Consider the following 21,700-nt stretch of genomic DNA (forward strand, 5'->3'; position numbering starts at 1 on the left):
CCATCTCTCCTCAATTTTAATTCAGTAGTCTGGGATAGACCCAAGAGCTCCATTTTTATAAGACTTGTAAGTAATTTTTTAGACTTGAAAATGAACGGTATAAACATGCTCTAAGACTGTGTATGGGAGTGGTGATAGTTATTGATTAAGGAAAATAAATTCTCCTGAAAGGAAGGAAAAATTCAAATGATGGCCATGATTTTGAGAAACTCTAGTTTTAGTCATATTTTAATCACAAGTTAATATGTCTTAAAGGCTTGATTCTATGGGAAGAAGGTAGAATGTAGAGAGAATAATTTTGGTTTTTTTATGTTTGTTTGCTTTTACAGAGATATTCTATCCAAGAATCTGCTACAGTCTTTCTGTGAGACAACAGATTTCTTCATGTCAGCACATCATAATGTTCAATGTGTTCCTTGGTTTGTCACTTGAGAATGTGCAGTAGCACTAGCGGTAGAAGATGTCAAGGTGGCAGCTTTTACAGCAATGCAAGTGTTAGCATTAAAAGTGTAAGGATTTATATACTTTGCAAAGGAATTTTCTGTATATTTTGTGTTATCAAAATGCTTAACTATTAGGTACTAAAAGTTCTGTGTCTACACTGATAAAACTTAAAACTGTAAAAATAGGCACAATCAAATGACAAAAACCAAAATACTTTTAGCCACAGCTTGATGTGATTCAAGACCTTTAACTGAATTTAGACAGAGGCTCTGTAACTGGGAGGGCGGAGAGGGGCATAAAATCCTAAGTTCAGAATCCCTGAACCAACCTAGGAAACAATGAATGGCCATTAAAGTCAAGTCTCTACTAATTTACTCAGTATTTGTGAGAGGTCTCTTCATACTCAAGACACAGCCTTTCCCTATTCCCTGTAATCCTGACACTTGGGAGGCTGGATCAGAAGAATCTCTTGAACCCAGGATTCACAGCTCAGCCTGGGCAATGCAGTGAGACCTTATCTCTATTAAGAAAAAGAAAAAAGAAAATGAAGAAGAGGAAGAAGAGGAGGAAGAGGAGGAAGAGGAAGAGGAAGAAGAGAGAAGAAGAGAGAAGGAGGAAGAAGAAGGAGAGGGAGGAGAGGGAGGAGAAGGAGGAGGAGGAGGAGGAGGAGGAGGAGGAGGAAGAAGAAGAAGAAGAAGAAGAAGAAGAAGAAGAAGAAGAAGAAGAAGAAGAAGAAGAAGAAGAAGAAGAAGAAGAAGAGGAGGAGGAGGAGGAAGAAGAAGAAGAAAAACATGCTATGCAACTTTTACTCTGAAGGAACATTTCCTGGTAATTTTTTGATGCCAGTGGAGATTTACAGTTAAGGAGGATAAAAATTTTAAGACAGGGAGCTTCTCTCAAGTCTTTAATAAAATAACAAGGAAAGTAGGGGGTACTTGTTTGTTAACTGTGGGTTTTCCTCATAGATGAGAGATGGCAAGATTTGGTAGGAGAGGCTTAAAATTCACAGATGTTATGGATTTGTCTGGTTATTTGCATATGATCGCTAAGTCTCTAGGCACTGCACCTGTGCAATTCTTCAAGCCATGAAACAATCAAGCAGCTGAAAGGTTCAGCTGGTCTTTAGATTGCTGACTTCTCACACATAACGTAATTCCTAAACTCATATGGATTTTTCTATCACTAATGTAGCTTTGCTGTTATCTACCTCACTAATGTAGGAGAACCTATAATGTAAAAAAAAAACATGTTTCTTTTTAGAAAATTGAAAATTATTCACAGGGCAAATTTTACTGAAATTTTTTAAGTTGTTAACTTGTCTTAGACTTTGCATAAGGCAATGGTAGCTTGGTCCAAAACAAGGACAGTATAAAAGAAAGTCTGCACAAACCCCACCAAAGTTTTGAAACGGAAATTTTCTTTTAATTTGAGGGTTCATGAAGATCTATGGATATATACATTGTGAATGTCAAGGGGTCTCCTGTAATTCTACTATAATTAGTTCTTATGAGTGGTTTCTACCTCATCTAATCAGAAAATATAATTTTCATTATGAAAAATCCACTATACTATAGTAATTTATTAGCATTTATCAAGTGCCTTTGGGAAAGGGAACTTAGTGATCAAACATAATTTAACTTAAAATCATGTTAGATTCTTGTAATGAGCTTATATGATTTTCATATTAAGATACAGTGACTTAAATATTTTGAAAGAACAGGCCAGGTACGGTGGCTCATGCCTATAATCCCAGCACTTTTGGAGGCCGAGGCAGGCAGATCACTTAAGGTCAGGAGTTGGAGGCCAGCATGGCCAACATGGTGAAACCCCGTGACTACTAAATATACAAAAATTAGCTGGGCGTGGCGGTGCATGCCTGTAATCCCAGCTATTAGGGAGGCTGAGGCAGGAGAATCTCTTGAACCTGGGAGGCAGATGTTGCAGTGAGAGATCTTACCACTGCACTCCAATCTGGGTGACAGAGTGAGATTCTGTCTCAAAAACAAACAAACAAAACAAACAAACAAACATTTATTTCACATTTGTTTCATTTTTCCAAACGCTGTTCTTCCAAATTCAGCATTACTAAAATAATCAGCACAACCTTAGATGTTCTTAGAAGAACTGACCACTTAATGTAACTAACCCAAGCAATTCTAGTTTAAATATTCATTTTGTAATAGTTTTCTGAAAAAGCAGACCAAAAGATTAAGGAACAATGAAACCACTTTGATGCAATTTTTAAAAAAGCCACTATAAATGTCATAACAGGAGATTTCTAGCACTAAAAAGAAAAGGAAAAAGCCTTAGGGTTCCAGGTTCTTTTAAGTTCTTCTAAGTAGCTGAGATACTAAAGAGGAGAAATGCTTTCCTGTTGAAACTCCAACTTAATAGCACAAACTATTCTTGGTGTAAGACAAGAATTAAATATTAGACACTGGATTGTAAGAACGGGCACAGTTTTATTTTGTTAGTAAAATGATAGGTTAGAATATCTTTTAGGTTCATGATAGAATTAGATAGTTCCAGATAGTTAAAGTTTCTATTTTCTTATGGGACCAAAGAGACAGTAATAAAGTAAAATAGACAAGATTACATGGTGAGAGAAGAAAATAAAATGGTAAAGGAGAAAAGAAAGCAGTAGAAAAGGTGAAGGCAGCAAAAACATTTTAAGAAAACCGATAGAAATGTGGAAGGCGGGTTGATAGAAATACATAAATAGAATCCACACTGTTTTCCATAATGGTTGAACTAGTTTACAATCCCACCAACAGTGTAAAAGTGTTCCTATTTCTCCACATCCTCTCCAGCACCTGTTGTTTCCTGACTTTTTAATGATCGCCATTCTAACTGGTGTGAGATGGTATCTCATTGTGGTTTTGATTTGCATTTCTCTGATGGCCAGTGATGATGAGCATTTTTTCATGTGTCTGTTGGCTGTATGAATGTCTTCTTTTGAGAAATGTCTGTTCATATCCTTTGCCCACTTTTGATGGGAGTTATACCTGATGTAAATGATGAGTTGATGGGTGCAGCACACCAACATGGCACAAGTATACATATGTAACAAACCTGCACATTATGCACATGTACACTACAACTTAAAGTATAATAATAATAAATAAATTTTAAAAAAAAAGAATCCACAGAGGAAACACAAATAATCTTAAATGTAAGTAAATTTCAAAATAATTTTACTTTTTGTCTTTAATCATGTACTGACACTGTTCTTCACTTTGTCATTCAATTTAGCTTGTATAACACTTCCAAACATCTTAAGATAAAATTCGCAGCCTAAGTCTTAAATCCTATAGAGAGCTCCCATAACAATATTAATGTTCTATTTCTTTCTTGCTCTCACTTTAGTTAAGGTAGAGAAGTCAAGGGAATATATACTTAAAATCCTAATGGATTACAGGAAGAAGCAAATGTAGCAAGGTAGCTAAGAAAAGAGAAAGGTGGCTAAGAAAAGAGAAAATTAGCAAGGTAGCTAAGAAAACAGAAAATTTGGCCTCCTAGAAAGCAAAGTTCTTCCATATTTAATTTATGGAAGTTCTGTATTATATATGCAACATACATTTTCTTACACTGCAATCTGAGAAGCAAAAGTACATTTATTAATTCCTTATTTTCTATTTATCATCCATGTTAAAGTATGATTTTTCTCCATTCATTGTTGATCACATTAGTACTGCAGATCCTGAGTTACTGATGAATGATGAAGAATGAGGGGGATTTAAAATGATCTGTGTTGCAATCAACTATATGTGTTTATGCAAAAATGTTCTCCTTCCTGTGGACATTGCTTGATGTGGCTGACAAGCCTTAACTTTTATAAACTCCCCCTTTTCTTGACCTTCCTTAATAAATCCAATGCTAATTTGATTGCTCTAGTCCCCTCTTGTCTCTTCTGCTTTTTCTTCTTGCTCTAAAAAAATGTGAATATTACTGAGTTCCTCTTTTCAAATTACCTTTTTCAGAAATCTCCTCTACTCCCATGGATTCACCTATTACTTCTGTGTTGCTCCCCAAATATTTCTCTTTAGTCTTGACCCCTCTGTCAAGCTCTCTTTCAAATTTGCTAAAAGCTAGCTATTTCTACTTCCTTGTCTTGCCATCTCCTCAAACTCAACATGTCTAAAGCTTAGGTCAACATCATGCCTACCTAAATAGTTTTTAAAGGATTATCCTTATTCCAGGTTTCTCAGAATTCCCTTCCCTGAAAATATCCTCCAAATGTACCATTGCTACCTTCACAGACCACTGCTTTGATAATTTCACTTCCTCATCAAAAAACTTTAATAGCCCCTTCTACCCAATCCATAAAATACTGCCTTCTTAGCTTGACATTTTAAGCTCTACACAATCAGCGATGTGTATTTCTAGCCCCCAACCCATTCATTATTCCATTAGTATGATATCTCTAGGCTGATCAAAACAAACTACTTACCCTTGCCTAACCAGATCTCAGAATTTCCTGTGACTACATCTTTGATGACATCTTTAAAACGATTCTCCATCAAAAATTCATTTATCTACCAAATTCCTTTTAAGTCCATCATACATGCTAACTTCTCTACAAAGTCTTCCCTGATCACTTGTAGCCTGAATTGATAATTTTCTTTTTTAAATGCTTATTGTTCTTTCTGTTTTTCCCATTTCTACAGCACATGCACTGTGGCCAATAATGTATTTATTTGTGCACAACTCTGAATATCTCCTCAACTAAGTCATAAGTCCCTGAGGATATTACACATGATAAATAATCATTCAATTTATATCGAATGAATGAATTTTTTTCCCTCCTCCAACCCTCCTCCTCTGCTCCACTCAGCACAATCTCCTCCTTATTCATTGTTTCAATAAGTTTATTTTTTGAGCTTTATTATTCACCAAGCACTGTGCTAGGCACTAGAGAAGAGTAGAGAATTCATGATTCCTGCTGTCATATAGCTTACAGTTTAATAGAGAAGATAAACATTAAAATACAAGTTTATGTGTGGCGAGTGTGAAGTATATATGTGGTTGGAGCCTATAGCAGGGGAAAACACTCTAGTATTCCTTAAAACACACAGTTACAACAAGGGTATATTTCAAATCATTGAAATAGCTGGGAATAGTAAAAAATTACAGCCAAATGCTGTGATACAGAGTATATATCATAACCTTGAATTAAATACCAATTTCCTGGAGGCTAGCATAATGGTAATTATTTATTAACTCCTTATCCAAGGATTTATGCTAAGTACTTTACATAATATACTTTTTGGTCTTCACAGCAATCTTGAAAGTTTGGGTATCCTTATTCCTATTTTAGGGATGAGGAAACAGGCTCCAAAGAGATCAAGTTATTCTATCCAAAGCCCTATTAATGGCAAAGGCAGGCTTCCGATCTAAAACACGTCATTCTTTCTTCTGTATGCCAAGAGTATATCATACGGTAAGTTTTCCACACAAGCATGCTCAGTAGTAATGAGCTCAATGTCCCAGACCCTCCTCCACAGGGTGTCAGCCTTGAGCAGCTGGTCATGGATAGAAATACCATCATAGTTTAACAAAAACTGTATTCTATAACATTCTTTTAAATTTGCCTATTTCATGCTGCCTTTTAAGAAATGTTCTTCACTGGAATGGGAAAATAAGAGCCACACAAGACATAGTCTGTTCTTTAAAACAATATTTGAATTAAATACGTTTATTATGATCAAGAAATAATGTATTAGACCTCCTGCTCATTTTTCAATATACAGAAAATATAAATAGTAAAGAATATCTTTAAAAACTTATTTCTAAATTTCGGGCATCACAATAGATTGCTCTATTTAAAACTATATCTCAATTTTTCTGGCAATGCTGCTTTTATTTGGAACAAAATGTGGTTTAGCTTCTCTCCATTTCTTTTACATTATATTTAAGAGTAATACTGAAAAAGAAATATTCAATTTCATTCTTTATAGCTACATAAATAAAATTTTATAATTTCCTAAAAGACATTCTGTAATGCCTGATTCTATATCCCATATAAGTTAGTATTTTCCTCCAGAATATTTTACAAATTATAAAGTTTTATACCTTATTCTTGATTTTTTACATAGAAGATGAAATTTCAGTATTGCTAATTAGTTTACTATAGAATTTCTGGTTTTGTCAGCTTTTGTTATTTTTAACAATTTGGAATGAAATAGTAAAGTAAAAATAATGTTAAGTTGCATTATATCAAAACATAGTTCAATGTAGATTATTAAATACATTGGTTAAATAATTTTTATGTAGCTTATATTTCTCATAAATGCAATTTATAATATTTCAAGGCATTAAACAAAACAAAGCTTCCTCAGATATACAGAATTATATTTGCACAATGGTTTTCATACATGTGGGATTTAATTCTTTGTTTCCAAGGCACTGTTTCTGGATGTGGCATGTTAATAAACAAATGCTTTGTAACAAAAACCAGGCAAAAAAAACATAACCCTTACTTCATAAGGCAATATCCAACAAGATACATTTAATCCTGAAAAATTAAGATACCTTTCACTTACTTCAAAATGAAAACAAAATAAATATTTAACCATGGAATTTAAGATCTTGTTCATCAGTTAGCCCAATGTCTTTATTTTAAAGATGTTCAGCAACTTCCTCAAACTTATATAACTATTTGTGGCAGAGTCAGAATAAGACCCCCAAGTTTAATTCTCTTTTGCTTTTTACTATTCCATTCTTGAACTTCTTAAGACAGAATTATAAAAATTTTAGAATTCAATTACCTATTAGAAAGGAGAACTTTATATTATATATTAACCTACAATGAAGGAAGTGATTACAATGCTAAAAACTAATATTCATCTAAGATAGCAAAGCAATGGCATTTACCTTAAATTTACGTCTCTGCTCTGCACAGCTGTTGAAGAACCACAAGTCTGTCTCATGGCTGTAAATGTAACAAGAACAATAATGCGACCAATTTTCATATCTAAACTAAATTAAGTAGATTTGTCATAGGCTAGAAAATTGAAAATGTATTTTACAAATTGTTTTTTTAATTTACAGATTATGGAAGTGTGCATGTGTGTGTATGTGCATGTGGGCATTTGTGTGTGTGTGTGGTGTGGTGTGTTAACTCAGTCTTTCTAAACTGAAAATTAGTTTCATGAAATTGAAAGGATTAAGTATTATTCTTTTTGGCTAACTTTCCTCATTGTGGATCACTATGAATATATCAATTCTAGGAAGTGCTAGGGTAGATTTAAATAAATAAAACAAATTAAAGTGAGAAGCTGTCTTTGACTGTTATTATTAGGATATGTTTTCTGGGATACACAGTAAGAATGTAAAGCAGAAACATCTGGTAATGCTTAAGTTAATATTGGCTCCCATTTGCATCACAATCTTTATATATTATTCATCAATATGCCATTAATCAATGTACTTGCTGATTGCACCTATTCAATTGGTGTTTCATGTCATGAGTAGATTATGTAAACATGTTTCAAATACATATATTCAGATATCTATACATGAAAGTGAAATCACTACTGCAATTGGCACTCAAGCTTGTCAGATGTGATGTTTTCTTCTTTCCATTTTGCATTAGACATGCTAATATCTATGCCATCTGTAGCACAAAATCCTGAACAAATGTAAATGAAAAAATAATAGTAGATAAATACTAGTCTACTAAAAATAGACTCTGTACCATGTCACACTTCAAATCTGGCCACCACTTCTTAACACAGAAAATAAATTCAGGTGAATGTTAACAAGCAACTGAATATTGTTCTTGTGACTTGAGCCATCAAAACAGGTTTTTAAATCTGTATTTTCTTTCAAACTTTATAAAGTAGTTCTCTATCAAAATTATACTTTAAAATAAAAAATACAAATTATCTCTTTTGGTCCACTAAAGATGTTATGCCTGTCACATTAAGAGCCATCATAATCGATTAATACCAAATACCTTGCCTTGCACATACAGATTTTGAAACATTTTCAATTATCCTTTTGAAATGTAAAGATAATACACCAACTCTTATGAAAGTTTGGTTAAACACTTAGTTACGTAGAAAAAGATCTAAGTTTTGAGAGAATCATATAAGAGAACTTCTAAAATGTTAACTTCATATTAAATTACTGAAAATTTTAACAAAAAAATTGTACCCTTTTTTAAAACATTAGTGGCAAATAGTGCAACTCACGATATTTGAAGATACAAAGATAAGCATTACCTAATATTCCTGTTTAACAACAGATGTGTAAGCTAGTATCAGATGCTGTTAAGCTTGTATTAGATTTTTAATACAATCCCAGCATGTCTCTAGTTGCTAAGCTTATCAAGTCCTATGAAATACTAAAAATGAAGGCTCACATTATATTAATTGCAGTGTATATTTTGGTGAATAAGTCTCATTCAATATTTCTAAATTCTCATTCATAAAACGCAATTTCTCATTCGTATGATATTTTGGCATGCGATCTCATTAAAATTACAAAATAATACTGAAATGCTAGTTTTATAGTCTAAGCAATGGAGATATATTCAGATTAATATGCATCACAAAATGAAAAACAAGTGACACAGTGAAAGTCTTTGTAGTCATGGTCAGCAACTGCAACTGTCAAAAGGTATTTATAGGAGTTTTAATCATTCTTTTATGCTAAAATAACAAAATTGGAGACTTCTGCTCAAAATTTTACTTATGCATTGATAAACAGACAACGATTTCTCATTTTAGAGCCATTAATATTCCCACATTCTATTGTGGGTATTTTGTAAGGAAAAATATGTTAATATTTTAGTCCAAGTATCAAATCTTGCCTTTCAATGCAACAACAACAAAAAAATAGAAAAACTAAAGCCCAGCCATTCTTTCCAGAGATACCTTGGTAACCAGCAATATAGAAACTTCTACTGGACTTAGCTTTGGAGAGGAAGAAGCAACTGTGAATTCCTCAATTTTGTCAAGAAATATGATGAAATAGAATTAGGAAAATATATAGTGTTTTTTAGACACTCAAAACAGTAACTTCATTCCTATCTTTTGCTTATGTTGCCAGCATCTAATTCTCCTTTTCTATTCCAGCAAGAAAGCAAAATTCCCACTCTGAAGCCATAGTGAGGATAAACATTTCATTTGCTATCTTCTGTGACTTCTATGTAAATTTTTCTCTGTCATGTAAATGCATGAAGAGACTCTCATGGAATCAGATAACTCCATGGAAATACTACACCTACGCTCCCATTATAAATTGGGAAAGAATATGATGGTGAGGAAAGTGACACAGAATTATTCATTAGTTAAAACAAAGGAACGTGAAATTGCTTTTAAAAGAGAAAAAAATTGAAAAGAATCTTAAACTCAGGCTGATTAAATAAAACTTTCATTTCCAGTCATGGCAGACATCTGTTCTCTGTTGAAACATCCCTTATCCCCAAGTCCCTCTTCTTCTCATCCACCCTCCACAAATGACTTTGTTCCCAGGAAAATCTATTCTTATCTCAAATTTGTTTAGGGAGCATACATTTTATCCAGTTTTTAGGTAATAACTAATTTTTGGATTGTATAAATCAGTAGCTTATACTTCTCTCTTATACAAACTAAGCTTCAGAAGGCCATCATGTAAGACTTAGTTACTAACATCTGTAAGTACACCTGAAAATAAACACAGACAGCTGGGCCATAAAAAAATTTTTTTGTTGTTAAAATAAAGCCATAAGAGATGCTTAAAAAAACTAAATTTGCCTTATTAGAAATGTATGTAACACATGATTCAGGAAAAAGCATTACTTATCTTTCAACAGAGCTGGTGAACACTTTGAGAGATGTTGTATGGAACTCCAGAATTTACCTTCCAAACAGTCAAAAAATATACCTTAGAAATATTTCCCCCCCAAGAAAATGTCCCACATATTTTGGTTAAGAAGACTACATAAAACAAGGATTATATTATGTAACAAAAGTTACTTTAAAAGACATACATACTATCAGTTTCACAGGACAAACATAGTGAGTAAGGACAACAAACTCCAGAATGTGTTTTTATAACTGTAGCAACAGCAATAACTCCTTGGCAAACTCAAACAGTTTTTCTGGCAATCCTTGAGGTTTTCTGCATTTGTCACTTGGATACAACTGCGGAAGGGTTGTCTAAGACTTCTTTGTTTCCTTCCACACCATTTTACTATAACTTTGGTTTTAAGAAAAAAATTTTACATTTCAACCTATGTATGCATAAAAAATCCCACAAGGGGGTTTTATGCAAAATTCTTTAAGCCTATATACACCAAATATGGTTCCTATGTATTTTTTGCAAGGAGTTACCTTGTAAACTTTTAAAATGTATGCCAACAGAATATTATTTTTTTCTCTTTTAAGAAGATAAAATGAATTCTCTTTATGAATTAAAATTACCTACATATGCAAATGTAATAATTTCCTGTATATATACAACTGGGTCTGCACATCTGTTATCATTATGAACATCTTTTAAAATAAGACCCCAAGGACAGGAGTGCTTTACTAACCTGCAGTGGTCTCTGTTTATCACTGCTCTTAGGAGATTTCAATCCACTTGTTTGCTGCTGTAAAAGAAGTTGTCTTGCTGCCTGGAGAGCCTAGAAGTAAAAATGAAACCATATCTAAATATTTTGTTGAAAGTTATCAATTATCTCTTGGTTAACAGTAAAAGGATTCAATGTACAAGAACTCCCATATTCCTTTCTAGAGAGAATCATTGTTGTTTATCTTCTAATACGAAAAAAAACTGCCAAACACACATATATAACTTTACTCAGAATCACAGAGAAACATGCAATCCTGCAGGAAATAAAGTTAATTTGTTTAAAGTGCTTAAAGAGGATAAAAATCATAAACTGCATCAATAAACTCATTTCCACAAGGAACTTGTCTTTGAGTGTTCAACTAAAATGCCCACTCCCTTTTAAATTATCATTCAATTTGCATTTTCATATTACAATTTTGAGGCAAAAGCAGTAGACTTCAAGTGTTACCGGAAGCTGTAATTAAATTTGACAAATCAACATCAGATTATCTTGAAAGTGAATTAATAAGGATTTTCACTAAAGATTAAAAACACTTTTTTTGTACTTACAATTCAAGGGGAAACCTCTCCTTTGACAAAATAAAGTGCAGTTTTAATGCCAAATAAAATTGAGTGGTTTTCATTTGCATTCTTAGCAAAATCAGAGAACAAAGAAATTACCACTCAACCAATCAGGTTTGTTTCTATGTGTGACAGAATACCAATCAAAATAGAAGATGTTTTCGTTTATTTTTATGTTTTCTTTCCCACTTAGGAAAATAAAACTTAACATAAGAAATTAATGTAAGCATTTCATTTAGTGGAGGAGGAACAGTTCAGTAAATGTACTATATAAACTTAACATGTAAAAGCTAGTGCCATAGACCAAAAATGCATAGTAAATTCTTCTAAAGGTAGGAGTATAAACTAATTAACAAAAACTTTTAAGAGTCTCTTAAAAAAATCATTTTCTCTCTCAACAACTGAGTTCAATGAACACTAATGGGGAAATTTTTCAAGACATAAAACTAACCTGTATCATTGGCCTACTATGTTATTTACTGCTTTTGAATACAAGATACATTTTTCACAATGAGAAAACATTATTGGATTAATATTCTTCTATAATAATAAAGAATTTCAGCTGATAAAAAGTACAATTTTGATTGTAATCAATGATCTGGTTTTTAAGAGAGTTTCTAGTATCCATGACAACAGTTGCTTTGACAAGATGTGCATATGGCATTACACTGCCAGCTGGTGTGAACAATGTTTGAACTACTGCATTGAGATGCTGAGCAAACAGAAAAAGTTGCCACGTCTTAACCCTCAGGGAAGGCAGTCATCCCCTGATCAATTATGAAAAGACAGAGAGGGCTGCTACAGTCTGGCTCCAAGCAAGTTTTCTGAAAGGCAGGCAGACATAGAAACCAAAGTAAACAAACTGAATGCACTAGCACCATCTCCTAACAACATTGATTTGTCTTCCCATAGCAGGATCTGGCATAGTTTGTAAAGCACACTTTTTACATTTGGAGACACACTCACTCACGATAATCATCTTTGTTGTTGTTTTTTAACTTTTCAAGTCATTACAAATTAACCTAAATATTTCTAAGGATGGCACATTCCAGTGAACTCAGGGAATTTATTATAGAGTTCAGTTTGAAAAAACAAAAAAAATTCATAATTACTTTATTATCATACGACTATTTGAAACTTTTTGTTCAATATTCTAAGTAATATATCCTTCCTATTTAAATTGTAACTTATAAAGTGACTACAAATGATATTTTTCCAAATGGAAATTACAATAGGTGTCCTAGGCTGTGTTTCTGAAATTCTCAAAATAAAAATGCATTCAATTATTTTTCCAGTTGATGCTTAATTGTTTTCAAGTAGTTTTTTTTTCTTTTTGAGTTGATGAGTTTATTTTGTATACCTATTACCTTAATTTATATTAAATTATGTAGTTATCTATTATTCTTAAAAAATTTTAATGAACACTGTTTAGGATCTTAGAATCATGAATGACAAGGATTAAAAGCAATCTTAAAAATCATCTAATCTGACCTTCTCATTCTAGCAAATAAGAAAAATGAAACCTAGAATAGTCAGTTGTTTTGTTCAAGATCACAAAGCAATTTATGAATGTTGTTTTCAAGGTCTCCTGGCTTCCAGGCCTGAGTGTATTCCACTGTGCCATATTGTTTCTGTTCTGTCAAAGGAATCATTAGTAGGCAATGAGTAAGATTCTAGTAAAGGAGAATATATGACATTATAATGAATTATTCTTCACCAGTAAAGAGAGCGTATTCATTTTTCAGACTTTACATGGGAAACAACAATATAACCATTTTGTTTTGAATCTGTAAATGAATAGAACCACTATCACAGAATGTATATTGTTTTTATGGCTACTGCCCCCATCATCCTTAACTTGGATTTCATTATATATTGATACTTCCCTGATGCTTGATGGAACTCTAAACTTTTGTAACATCCTGATTATCTGATCAATTATTACTATAGAACTGCACAATTCTAGAGCTGGACAAGGCCTTAGAAACTGCCTAGCCTACCTTTCTCAAACAAGTAACTGAAGAATCAATACTAGAATAACTTGATTGAAGTCACAAAGCATAGCAGATCCTGGTCAAAAACTCTGGCTCTTCTCTCCCAAGCTTGGGACCCCATCCATTTTACCAACCTGCGTTATATTCATTCAACAAAACCCATGTAATCAATGGAATATGTCAATGTTATGTAACGTCTGTAGACAAACACTATAAAATTAAATATATTACAAGTTTCACTCATCAAAGTATCACTAGTCAAAAGCATACACCTACACTGTTAGGAAAGGAGTGATAATAGTAATGAAATATCACAGGATAGCTGGCTAAAAAAATGCTTCCACTTTTAAAGTATTTTGGTTTTCATATGCATTTATAGTTCTCTCCAAAATAGCTGAGGATCATCTTTTAATACAAACTCTTAGGAAAAATAACTTCTTTCCTATTTCAACATTCTCTTGGTATAGTAGAGATTGCTGTAGTAAGCATAAGAGATGGGAGAACAAAAAACAATTCCAGGAGATCAGGAATGATTTAAAACTCATAAGCAGAAAGCTCTGGCAGTTTGCATTCTCACTGCATGCATCATATGACATTTTTATTTCCAGTATTCTGGATAACACTTTAAGACTGAATTTCAACAAACAATTGCTCAGAGACATTTAGTTCATCTTTGCAATTAATTATTATAGCTACTCAAAAAATGAAAGATTATTAGATAAAACACTTCCATCAATATAAAGTGTTAGGTGTCAAATGACACAAAATATTAATTTAAAAATCACTTGCCACTTCTCTCAATACAAACAAAAGATTAAATCCAGGGCCATTCATAAAGTTCTCTGAGCCATCCAGTCATTTAGATGGTCACCCTCCCCCACAAAAATTAATTTAGAACAAAAATAAAAGTTGTTTACAAAATTTCCTTTCATAATGATTGAGTCTGTTTCCAATGTATCAGAAACAAGAAAGAGATTTCGAAGCCAGCCAAACCATATCTAGTTTCCAAAAACACATTTGTTTTTAATTAGGGGTGCACATTACTTAATGAAGTTATCCTATTTTAGGAAACCTAAAGAAAATTAAGATAAGACATCTTAAAATTTGAAATCAGGTTAAATTTAAAAATTTGAAAAAAAGAAATAATCTGTATAAGACACTAAAGGTAAACATTTTGTTAGACTGTAGAGATGTGGGAATGCACATATTTCATAATTTAGTGCATTGTTCTCTGAAATACTTACTGAAAACATCATTCCTAACTCATACTGTGCATTTTTAACTAAATTTTTGTACGAAAAGCAAAGTTCAAGCATACTTCTTCACTAGTAGTAATTTTATGCTAGTTATGAACCTCACAGAATAATTCTAATGAGTAGGTCTTCGTGATAATTAACTAAGGATAAAAATGCTTTGTAACCTGTCAGATAAATACTTTTTTCCACTGAAGAACACTGAAAACTTTCACCAAATATAAAATTATTTGAGAATAGCTTAGAAATACCCAGTAAAACAAAAAAATGTTGAGTATACTATGGCTTATAAATAACTTTTTTTTTTCAAAGTAAATATATGTATATTTGGGGAAAAAACAGACATCAGTCATATCTCTCCCCATAAAAATAGGAATGCTTAACCTATCAGCCTGTTGCATTTGAGACATTAAAATGAAAAATGACATCTACACCCATTAATATCTTCAATGTATAAACAGCACAGCGTGACACATTCTTGAGAGCTGAAGGCTACAAAATCTCTCTGAAACATAAATAACAAAGCACTCAGAAGCATATTTGATGTTGATATTCATCTCTGAGAAAAACACTGTTGCCTAGGCTTCTTATGAAAATAGATGCAGCCCAAATGGATCTCCTGTAATTGGTTTCAGATAGCGAGGTCAGAAGAAATATGATACAAGAAACGATTATGTGGAACAGGCGAAACAAGAATGTTTACACAGTCACTCCCTAGTTATACTGACAAGGGGTGTATACTTTGCAGATAACCAGAACCAAAAAAAAAATTGCCAGCAGGACATCCAGATTTTTGCTCCTCATATTCATATAGTTTAACCTTTAACACATTATGTCTTCAACATGTTACTTTGAATACGAAACATAAAATAAGTTTTCAAACAGAGTTTAATTTTCTAATTATTTTCCCAAGTGTGGTTGATAAAAAGTATATTCAGATCCTTCCAGAAAGGATATAAATTCGTATTCTGTTTGGCCTTTTTTCATATTATGCTCCCACTAAAGAGAATATACTGATAAATGTAATCTGAAGTCTCATAATGTTATTTAATAGAAGAAAATTAATCATCTAATTGGCATAACCTATTTTCAAATAGCAATCTATCAGAGTGAAATTATGCATCTGTAGCTATTGACCTTCTATTTTTCCATCCTGATACATAATTATACTGTTTGTTTAAAAAGCTAATTATTAAAAAATGTTTTAAAAAAGATTTTTACAGTATATTTTACATAAAGTTAGAAAATTAATGTGTGGATATATTATATTTGTACTGTACATCACTATGGAGGCCAAATTGAGATACTAAGACTACTTATTGTATAGTAATTATAAAATAATACTATACTCTAATAAGGGTACTTTAGTATGAGTAATTACTTGCAAAGCATCCTATTTACCCATCAAATGTCAGAGTGGTTTTGGCTTATATCTCATGATATAGAGACAAAGGAGAGACAATCAGGATATTGAATGTGTGATGGAATGGATCCTCAAGTCATCCTCAGAAGTGAGAATAAATTCTTCAAGGTTCAGGTTCAAACCCAATATTCAATATATTCCATTATGGCTCCAAAGCCCCAGATGACCTCAGAAATTCAATGAAATAAACCTGTGAGTTAACAGTAACTAATACCTAAGACAGGTTTTGTTTTTTCAGATGTAGAATGAGTTTAATAGGGAGAACACATTCTCTTCTTCAGAGTCAGCATTCTACAGGGGGCAGTACACAAAGTAGCCTGATAGTCCTAGCTCTATGTTCTTCATTATTCTATTGCTAATGGTAATAAATTGCTAATGTAATATCCTAATATTATCAACAATAATTTTAAATACATAATAAGGAATTCTGTCCAACTTTAAAATTCTGGGGTATGAAAGGTAAAGACAAAATAGGACTGATTTTATTAAAATTAATGATTTTACAACTTCTCTTTATTATGGGACATGTTCCAGTAACTATAATAGTTTTTGTGCATTATTTTGATTATTTTTCTTTCTGCTATACAATACTTGATTATTTTTCCCAAATAGATTTTGGATTTACTTTTTGTTTTACACTTACCTTAGCAAGGTTTTTTTTTCATTATGAGACCAATATCATCTTTTGTTTGGATATGTATTGAAAACTCATTACTTTTATATTGCTATAATTTCAACCAGTATATCAGATATTAACTGAAAAATACATGCTACTAAATTATACTACAATATCTGAATGTAAACTATTATTTGAATCCTCTGTTCTGAATATGCTCTTCAACTTAAAAGTAAGACTGTAAGAGAAGTAGTATTTGGGAAAATATTTGGAAGAATAAAATACATAAAAGTATTTGACCTTAAAAATGTTTGTGACTATATCCCATATACCTAGCAAAGAACTAAGCACTGCACACTTGTGGAGGTAGAAGGAGTGATATGACATTGTTTCTATCTTTAAAAGATTATTGTTTAATAAGAAAGATCTAGATGAATGTCAAAAGGCCATAAACAACGTTTTAAAAACGCTTCAGGAGTTCATAAGTAGAATAAATTATTTTTGTTGAGAAGCTCATTGAAATTTTTATGAAGGATATAATATTTGCACTGGACTTACATGACAATCATCTCGTGGAGATGACAGAAGGCCATGCTGAGTAGGAACAAAGAAAATGTGAGATTATATATAGTGAAAAGAAAATAATTGATCTTGGATAGAGCATACACTTAGTCTAGAAACTAGTAAAACAGGATGACAAGATTGGTTGGGGTTAATTATTGGATATAACTAAACAATAAATGACAAAGAGTCTTGATGTTATATAGCAGGTAAGAACAAACTTTGCTGAAATCTGGCAATAAAATAAGCCTGGCCCAGGACAATACTGAAGTCATGTTGTAAAGGATAGATAAGGGATGAAGAGAGTGAGAAAAGACAGAGGTATAAAGACTTGTAAAAAGGTATGTGCAACTGTCCAAATAAGAGATAAGAATAACATGAATCATGTTAGTTCGAAATAAGAATCATGAGAGGTACTGTCAAAGAAGAGCCAGCACAACTTCATAAATGGGTATGAGGTAAAGGCTAGCAGGAGTCAATGATGACTTCAAAATTTTAAGCTGAAAGGAACTGAAAGAACAGCTGTGTCACTACTAAAAGGGAGGAAATTAGATTATAAAACACAGGCACTGGAGAGAAGATTATGTTGTTTGCCTGATGGCAGAATAATCAAGAGATTTCTTTTTTTTTTAATTTTTATTTATTTATTTATTATTGAGATGATTTCTTTAGTAGATAGTAAATATAATGCAGGGCTCTAGATTGAGGGTGATCAGAGTGATCCCACTGACAACAGATTCCCAAAAGTAAGACATAGATGAATAGTTAAGGTAAAGGGAGTTTATTAGATTGTTGGTAAAGACACCACAGAGAGAGGAAGAGTCAAGACCTCAAACTGCAGAATATTTTCTTGAGACGAGATGAGGAAATAGTGAAAAGGAAGACAATGAATTGTGAGGAGAGCACAGTAATAGAAGTCCAAAAGACTTCTGGAAAAGGTTAAACAAAGAATTATCATATGATCCATTAATTCCACCCAAGGTACAATATATACCTAAGAGAAATAAAAACTTACATTCCCACAAAAAGTTGTACATAATTGTTCATAGCAACATTATGCATAATAGCAAAAGATGTAAACAACCCAAATTCCCTTCAACTCATGAATAGATAAAATACGGTATATTTATTTAATAGAATATTTGTCCATAAAAGGATGGAGTATTGATACCTGCTACAACATGGATAAACCTTGAAAATATTATGCTAAATTTAAAAAGTCAGTAACAAAAGATCATATACTGTATCATTCCGTTTGTATAATATGCCTGGAATAGACATACCTAAAGAGAAAAAAAAAGGGGGGATTAGTGGTTACAAGGGCCCAGACATAAGATAGAATGGAAAGTAACTGCTAATGAGAATTAGTTTCTTTTTAGGGTGATGAGAATGTTCTGGAATTAAACAGTGGTGACAGTTGAACAATCTGGTGAATATGCTAAAGAGCCCCTGAACTATATACATGAAAAGGTTAAGTTTTGTGATACATAAATTATATCTCGATAAATCTGTTATATATTTAAAAATTGTGAGAGGACAGGATAAATGATACTATCTTCAAACATCAAAAACTCAAAGAGGCCAAGATTTGATGAAAGTTCATGTAGATCTGATGATTTGTATGTGACCTATCAGATACCAGTTCCTACAGAGTACTGAAGTAGAAGTAGATTGCAGGGAGTTACTGGGGAATTAATGGGGACACCATAGCCATGAGTGCAAACCATTGTTTTGATTAGTTCTGTGAAGACTAAAATAAAAGAGAGTTACAGTTTGAGGGGTTTTGTTTGTTGTTGTTTTTTAAATAAAGAAACAATAATGAGCTCAATAAATACTAAAAAAAGTTTCTGTTTGTTTTTGAGATGACATTTCGCTCTTGTTGTCCAGGTTGGAGTGCAATGGTGGGATCTCGGCTCACGGTAACCTCCGCCTCCCAAGTTCAAGCGTTTCTCCTGCCTCAGCCTCCCAAGTAGCTGCGATTAGAGGTGCCTGCTATCATGCCCGGCTAATTTTTGTACTTTTAGTAGAGACGGGTTTTCACCACGTTGGTCAGGCTGGTCTGAAACTCCTGACCTCAGGTGATCTGCCCATCTTGGCCTCCCAAAGTGCTGGGATTACAGGCATGGGCCACCGTGCCCGGCCAAAATATGTAAATTTTAATAAGAAAACTGAGCAAGTCCCCAGAATAGGGAACGGGAAAGGACTGAATTAAGGAGCAGCAGCAGGTAGCTGATAGACTTATGGGGAGGAGACAGGCTGAAGAGATGGGAGGACAGGTGACTTTGACAGGCAGAGGTAGGAAAGGAAAAGAGCTCACAGTGGATGGTCTCAACTAATTCAGAAAATAAAGAGGTGTGGTTATCTTTTGAGAATGAGAGAGAGATTGGAATTTCAGGAGAAACAAAAGTGGGAAGCTTTTCTATCACTCTTCTGAGAAATATAGCTGATGGGTAAAAAGTGGGATTTAAATTGCTGTTAGATACACTGATGACATATAAATATATTGGTATTTTCTTCTGGAATATTGCCTCCAGGACTAAATGAAGAACTACGTACTTTTCTACTGCTCTAATTTAATGCAGCTAGTAATACTTAACTTCACATGTAAGTGATTGTGAAGTCAAAGAGGATAATGTACTTTAAAGTATTTTAAAAGCTAAAGTATAAAGTAGTATTATTCCAGGTGAAGACTTTTGAAATTAGGGTTCCTCCAGTGGGTATCAGTTCTTCTCAGTGTATGATGCTTAGAAGTATATGATGCTTGGAAATATATAATAATAGTCATTTGAAACTAACTCCTGATTGCTAGCGTTAGTGGGTTTGCTAAAAAGGTATGTGCATTTTAACTAATGTGTTTGGCATACTGTAATTCCTGAAAGTTTACCTCAATATGCATTTAGTTCTGCAATCTGTCCAAGTTAGATAATGCCCCATTGGATAGAAAGAGTATCTTAATAGAGTCATGTTCTATGATATTTTGAAAAGTTGTATTTTAATCTCCTCTAGGACTTTAAGGGGAAGGATATATAATTTCATGAATGTACTTGTGAGATATAACCCCTATTCTCCCATCCCATATCACCACATCTGAATGAATATGTACATATGCAATACACCCAATGCTATGGAATCACTTGCACACAAGAATCTTTTAGTATGGTAGGAAAGATAAAATATATTCAGTTTAATTATGTTGCAATGCAGAAATTTGCTGTAAGCCATCAAAAGGTATTACAAAAAGTGACTATAAGGGTTCAGTAAAAACAAAAAGAAAAGGAAAATTAATGATTAAGTGCTCATGATATGCCAGTTATAATTCTAAATTTAATCCTCAAAACACCCTCTTTTTATCACAGATGTATAAACTGAGACTCAGCATAATTAGGTTATATGTTCAAGCTTTTTCACCAAAGTCTTGGAGTGGCATAACAGATCCGAACAACTATCTGGCTGACTCTGAAGCTCATTCTCTTTCTACGAGGGGTAGTCAGGAAAATTAGATAACTGAAGGGACGTTTATACAGTAAAAGACTCAAGTAAAGAGCTGTTCAGGGTATAAAGAGAACAAAATAAATTGAGTTATTAACAGCATTGCTAGTTATGCCAACTAAAACAACATAAAGAATTCCAAGCAAATTATTTTTCTTTTTCTTTACTTTTCATGAAGATAAATAGACATACAAGCTTATATTCTAAAGGAATTTTACTCCCCTTAAAAAAGTGTCTCCAAAGTTATTAAGCACTGGATTTAGGATGTTCATTAAAGAAAAAAGGCCAATATTAAAGATGAAAAATTTTTAATAATAATCATCTTCTGCCACACCAAATACAAAATGATATCATCTATAAATAAGCATTAAACAATAGGTACTATTTTCTGATGAAGTTAAAAGTAGAGTTGCCAAAATAGAAGATTCCCAGTTAAATTTGAATTTATTTCTGTTTTTACTTGCTAAACCTGACAACTCTAGATAGAAAAAGTAAGCATTTCAGAATACGTAGCCAAGGTAACAAGACTGTTTACACCAAGTTACTCACTTAAACATAAATATACTATTCATTTCATCAGTGTAAATGCTTTTTAGTCCTCATAAGAGTAACAAAGCCATCTTATCTATATTCAACAGGTTAGCTAGGGTAGTGACTTGAGGGCTTAGGCTGCTTCTCTATGAGAAGGAATGCTCATGAGGTTATTAATGGATAGCAAAAGGATGTGGTGGACAACTCCAAAGGAAGAGCGAGTGCACGTGTTTTTGCAAAAAGACAGTCGAAGAAAAGCAGAGGAAAA

General features: G+C 32.8%; 1 protein-coding gene across 6 annotated transcripts in view; it reads right to left on the reverse strand.

The window, feature by feature from the left end:
- FOXP2 (forkhead box P2) overlaps positions 1–21,700 on the reverse strand; it is a 595,047-nt gene that overhangs the window by 149,760 nt on the left and 423,587 nt on the right. For 5 of the 6 annotated variants that reach the window (XM_050782631.1, XM_050782632.1, XM_050782633.1 and 2 more), the window contains one exon: positions 10,967–11,056. In XM_050782631.1, coding sequence (XP_050638588.1) covers positions 10,967–11,056 — 90 coding nt within the window. Of the gene's footprint in view, positions 1–7,317; positions 7,376–10,966; positions 11,057–21,700 lie in introns of all 6 variants that reach the window. The other variant, XM_050782635.1, reaches the window with a different exon arrangement.

The sequence above is a fragment of the Macaca thibetana genome, chromosome 3 (assembly GCF_024542745.1).
Source record: "Macaca thibetana thibetana isolate TM-01 chromosome 3, ASM2454274v1, whole genome shotgun sequence".
NCBI lineage: Eukaryota > Metazoa > Chordata > Mammalia > Primates > Cercopithecidae > Macaca > Macaca thibetana.